The sequence below is a fragment of the Silurus meridionalis genome, chromosome 16, assembly GCF_014805685.1.
Source record: "Silurus meridionalis isolate SWU-2019-XX chromosome 16, ASM1480568v1, whole genome shotgun sequence".
Classification (NCBI taxonomy): domain Eukaryota; kingdom Metazoa; phylum Chordata; class Actinopteri; order Siluriformes; family Siluridae; genus Silurus; species Silurus meridionalis.
This window is the reverse complement of record NC_060899.1, coordinates 11,664,579-11,670,578: the sequence shown is the minus strand read 5'-3', so window position 1 is coordinate 11,670,578 and position 6,000 is coordinate 11,664,579. Positions and strand designations below refer to the sequence as shown.

At 40.3% G+C, this 6,000-nt stretch overlaps 1 protein-coding gene across 1 annotated transcript; it reads left to right on the top strand.

Moving 5' to 3' along the window:
- Positions 1 to 727: 727 nt before the first annotated feature.
- Positions 728 to 2,167, top strand: irx7 (iroquois homeobox 7). Its single transcript, XM_046869915.1, has 2 exons — positions 728 to 962; positions 1,162 to 2,167. Exons 1-2 carry the CDS (start codon positions 744 to 746, stop codon positions 1,951 to 1,953), a joined length of 1,011 nt encoding a protein of 336 aa, XP_046725871.1. The 5' UTR covers positions 728 to 743; the 3' UTR covers positions 1,954 to 2,167.
- The last annotated feature ends 3,833 nt before the right edge of the window (positions 2,168 to 6,000 follow it).

The window sequence follows — 6,000 nt, the reverse complement described above, 5'->3', positions numbered from 1 at the left end:
GATGTTCTGTGACATAAAGTGTATGATTTTACTAGTACACAATTTTATTTATTTATTTTTATATACTCGAGATTCAACCCAGGATCACTTTACTTGCAAATGTTTGTGTATGAACGCACTTCATGCTTAATGCATGGTTGCATGTTTAGATTTGTAATGCATTGACCCTCATCATCCTCATCCTCGTGGATACACTAAGCGTATCATTGAAGAGGACTGTTTAATTTTGAGATGTAGATTTGTAAAGTGACCATCATCATCCTCATCCTTATCAACCTCATCCTTATGATCATCCTCGTGGTCGTCTAAAGGGTATCCTTTAAGAGGGTTGTTTAATATTGAGATGTAGATATGTAATGCAATGGCCATCATCATCATCATCCTCATCCTCCTCACCATCGTGGTCGTCTAAAGGGTATCCTTTAAGATGGCCTTATCTCCAATGATGTGAATTTCAAATGAGGCATTGCTATTTATCTGTGCCACAATGCAGATCGCAGGACTCAGATAAGTATCGTGTGCTTAATGGCTTTTTAGGGGCCGTTAAAAGGAACAGCGGAATTCTCCTTTGAAGGGATTTTGGGTCCGAGTGAAAGCTCAGGGCTTTTTGGGGGGGGTCGGAGGGGGGGCTACAACTGTCAGTCATGTCACTTGGCCCCGCCCATTGCTGCCTCCCCACCTATAAAGCGAACCTGCGCTCTCGGAGAGCGATCACACCAACTTTTGATGCTCTGGTTATTAGGATGCCTGCTTCTCCAAGCGGATTTGGTCACTACTTTGTGGACAGGAACGTCTCCATGCCTGCTGGATATCAGATGCTAGGATGTGGGCCAGGGGTGCAACAGCAACATCCTCATCCACCTCCCCATCTTGCTGCCATGGCTGGGATTCCTCTGCCTTTTTCAGGAATACCGGGATACACGTTTATTCCGTTCCCACATGCTGGACACGTGTCACATATGGTAGGTGCAATTAATCCTGACCTCTGCTTTTAGTTTTAATGCGTTTTCAAACTGAATTTGATGTTCACCAGAGTGATTTAGTGGAATTCGTTTTCCGTGCATGTTGTGTGTAGTGCGTAATTACGCACGCCGAAATTACGCAAATATAAGAGTTTCTACAAGTGAACTAATTGCATTTTTCTTTTCAATCATTTTCCAGGGAAGCTCCTATGACATGAAAGCGGCTTCCCCCTATCACCAGGCTCTGCTGAGCCGCGGCGGGGCGTACTTCTCTCCGTACAGACCCGTGGTGGCGGACGAACCCGGACGCGTCGCTAAAGTGGCGAGTCGGGAGAGCACGGGTGCGCTGAAAGCCTGGCTCAGCGAGCATCTGAAGAACCCGTACCCCACCAAGGGCGAGAAGATCATGCTGGCCATCGTCACCAAGATGAGCCTGACTCAGGTGTCCACCTGGTTCGCCAACGCGCGCCGACGCCTCAAGAAAGAGAACCGCGTCAGCTGGGCGTCCAAAGCCAAGAGCGACGAGGACGATGAAAGCGAGGTGGAGGAAGAGGAAGATGTCTCCTCGCAGAAAGACAGGTGCTCGGATGATGAGGTCGACATCGACTCTCAGGTTGTTGATGTCGATGCTGATGCTGAGGAGGAGCTGTGCGCAGGAGAAAGCGCGTCCCCGCGCCAGGCTGAGGAACGCCTCACGGAGGGACTCGAAACACCCAATGTGGGTGACACTTCCGGCTCGGTTGAGGTTACGACCGGAAACAGCGAGGCTGGCTGTGAATCTGCGAGGAAGGAGTGTAAAGAAAATGCTAATGGACAGAAACCGAAAATCTGGTCTCTAGCAGAAACGGCCACTTCTGAAACTCCAGTGAAGAAGAGCAATGAGCATTGTCAAGACTTTAGCAAATTATGGGCAAACTGGGCGTCCAGGAGCAGCTACTTCCCTGCAAACTACCCTGCACACTTCCTTCCACAAAGTCAGTTAAACTGTTAATGCAACTCACGCAAGGCAGATGTTTGCACTTTTGAACTGTTCTCTGAAGAGCTGAACTGTTTTTCTCTTACCATGGACCCTTTAGTCATGAAGTTTACAGTCAGGTTTAAACCCTACGCCTGGTTTAAACACCAAATGAGCTTGAGGTTGTAAATAATTGTAAATTTTATTCTTGTTGTACACATTGTAAATTATAAAATGCTTTTTACATGACCATGATTAATTATTTTTGCTAAAATAAAATCTGAAAAATTAAAAAACATGTCTTCAATGCCCTTTTGTAGTCCATTTAATAGAAATTCGAGTGTTTCTAGGTCCATGCGAGTCCATGGGAGTATAATTATGCTTCCAATATTTTCTCCTGCTAAATATTTGATTCAATATTTTGTAGTATTGTTATCTAAACAGGATTGGGGTCATCTCTCAAAGCCTGGGGGGTTAAATGAGAGGGTGAGGGTATTTTTTTTTCTGCTTTCATGTTATGTGGGAAAACAGAGCCATTAAAGGATTTGCATATCTGGCGTTGATCTGTTAAAACAATTCAGGGCAGTGAGGATTAAGAACACAAACTGTTTCGTCTTGCTGGGTGATAATTAAGACCATTATCTGCTCTGAATCTGCCAAGCTGGTGACAGACCCTCATCCTCTTCTCTTTTTCCTAACCCCTGAAAGACAGACTTGATATCAAAGTCAAAAAATATCAAAAGAAACACACCTATAATGGATATAAGTGCATTATTTGGTACCTTACGTATGCATTATACTATATTTAAATAAGGTACATTATATAAGAAATCTCTGATTGAGTTCCTCATTGTTTTACTTTATTAGCAAATGCAACATTCCAGATAAAAGATACATAATAAAGGTGGAAAAGAACCCTCTGATGGTACCACCCCCAGCAAATCTTTATGTCTTGTGGTGCAAAATGAATAATTCAGTCGTGAGTGTATTTGTGAAATAACATGCGCTGTGCATCACAATGTTCAAAAGTTTTAATTCAATAAAATTTTATCCATCGTGGACATTTTATGTAAGAGTTCCTGCAAAGGTGCCCTTCGGCACACAGCACACACACATCAACAGGATTAACCCCCAGGAGAACCTAATTCTGTTTTTTTTTTTCTTGAAGGATAGGGGTGAAAGAAGACCTTTGCGATGTTAGTTATTCAGGTCTCCATGTAAATTCAAAGCCCCGTGGCCTGCTAATCCAGGGATAATGAGAAAACTCCTGGGTGCTAAAAAAGAGCTGGTTTGAAATGCACAATTCCCCTTTGGCACCCGTGCATGGCAAACACACCGGGGTTCGGAAATCCAAGCCTGGTCATGGCTTCTTACATGTAGCCCAGATGAGATGTAATCCTAGTCTAAACATGACTGCAGGGCGGACTGGAGGGTTTAAAAGGTGGGGAAATTTTGGTTAAATATATAAACCGGTCCTGCTGATGCATTTGTTCACTATTCAATTAGTTGAAAATGCTCTTGACATCTGTTTAGAGTTTATATTCTGGACTAAATTAAACGTGTCATATTTACTACATATGTTTCATTTTAGTGTCCTAGTTTATTTTAATAAATCATTTAGCTATTCCGAATGTTCAGTAGATTACTGAATTTATCAAATGATCTTGAAGATCTTTTATTTCTCAGGGAAAGTGGTACCTCAGTGGTTAAGACATTAGACTTCTGATCGGAAAACCGTGGATTTATATTTCAGCAACGTCAAGCTGCTGGGCCCCTAAGCAAGGCCCCAAGTGCTGTAAATGTAAATGTACTACTTACCTGAGAACAGAATTCTCACCAGTAACGACTTCCTTCATCTTCAGTAACCGCTTTCTCCTGTAAGTATGGCGGATTATATGGAACAGCATTTTAACTAAATGTACATGTATATTTATAACAATAAATAATTCACAGTAACACATTTTTAGTACTTAGTATTTAAATATTCAATGATTCCCTAAATGCCTAGTTAAAAAAAACCTATAGAATGTTAAGTCTATAGTTCCCATTATAAAGTGTAGTTGTGTACATCATTGTAGAAACCATTGTGGAAAACTTCCTGGAATCTGGAGGCTGAATGACGTTCTAATGGCCCCCATTGATATCCAATAGATACCAACATCTGATCTGCGTGTAGCAAAAAGTGTTCTATTAATGGTCCTTGATGGTATCCACTAGACATAATGGAAAGCAACAAAATCCTATTTGAGACCACAGAGTCCCAGATAATCTATCTATCTATCTATCTATCTATCTATCTATCTATCTATCTATCTATCTATCTATCTATCTATCTATCTATCTATCTATCTATCTATCTATCTATCTATCTATCTATGTCTGTCTGTCTGTCTGTCTGTCTGTCTGTCTGTCTGTCTGTCTGTCTATCTATCTATCTATCTATCTATCTATCTATCTATCTATCTATCTATCTATCTATCTATCTATCTATCTATCTATCTATCTATCTATCTATCTATCTATCCATCCATCCATCCCAATATTTATTTATCTATGTGCCAGTGTGGGTGTGTAGTGGGAAAAAGTCACAAATACTGGCATTGTTTAGTTTTATTGCTGTTTACTGTGTTTTTGTTACAGTTTTAAAAATGTCTTTAGATGTGAATAATTTAAAACTATCTAAAAATGTTTCCTCTGTACCTAAGAAGCCAAACTATAGAGGTATTCCTGTTACAATAAGACAGATTTCGAACTATTCATGTCTATTTATACTTCTCAAGTCTACTCTTGTCGTTTCTACTATACACAGTGGTACACAGTACACAGTAAAAACGAGACAACGTTCCGCCAGAACTATAAAAGCTGCTGTTCTGCTGTTACATTAATCAATGCATATTCAGAATACGGACACAAGTTTGTGGACACCTAATCATAAGCTTCATATTTGCTTTTTAAAAATACCAATTCTACATTTAGTGCCTATTGGCAGTTATAATAGCTTCCACTCTTCTGGGAAGATGTTTTGCTAGATTTTGTAGTGTGCTTCTGGAGATTTGTGTCATTCAGCCCAAAAAGGTGTTAGTACATTCAAGTAGTGATGTAGTGTGAGGAGGCCTGGGGTGTAGTCAGCATTCCAGTTCATTCCAAAGGTGTTCAGAGTGCTTGAGGTCAGAGCTCTATAGCAGGCTACTCCAGATCTAGTTCAATCCATGTAAACCTTATCTTCATGGATCTTGTGTTGTGCACAGGGGCATGTCATGCTGGAACAGGTTTTGGGTCTCCTAGTTCAAGTGAAGGGAAAATGTAATGCTACCACATCCAGTGACACCCTATACTATTGTGTGCATCCAACCTTGTGGTAAATGTTTGGAGAGGAACCACACAATGGCTGGAAATGTCAAGTGTCCCAATGTTTTACCTTATAGTGTAGTTTTGCACGTTGCCTGTGATTCTGAACAGCGCCATCATGTGGACATTTTAAATAACACATAATAGTATCCACCACACACTAAAGATGCTCCCAAATGTATGGTATCTTGTTCAATTCAATTCAATTTAATTCAATTCAATTCAGTTCAGTTCAATTCAATTCAATTCAATTCAATTTTATTTGTAGAGCGCTTTTAACAATAAACATTGTCTCAAAGCAGCTTTACACAGATAATGTGGTAATAAAAATGAATAAGATGTTCTTAATAAGTGTAAGTTTGTCCCTGATGAGTGAGCCGGTGGCGACTGTGGAAAGGAAAAACTCCCAGAGATGGCATAAGGAAAAAACCTTGAAAGGAACCAGACTCAAGAGGGAACCCATCCTCATCTGGGCTGCACCAAATGTCTATTTATTGCTAGAAAACCCATACCCACAAAATTAGACATCTTGTCATGTTACAATTTTTCTCAGTTGCTTTAATTCTCAAACCTACTTGTTCAACCTCCACATCATTTAATCACTTGTGCTCTTCAAAAAAACAATTTCCTGTTGCTTTGGTTAAATTGCGAATGCTTTTGTACATCATTTAATCGATTGTTTACAAGTGTCTGTTGTTTCCTACATTATCAGTTGTTTATGTCATGTTTATCAAA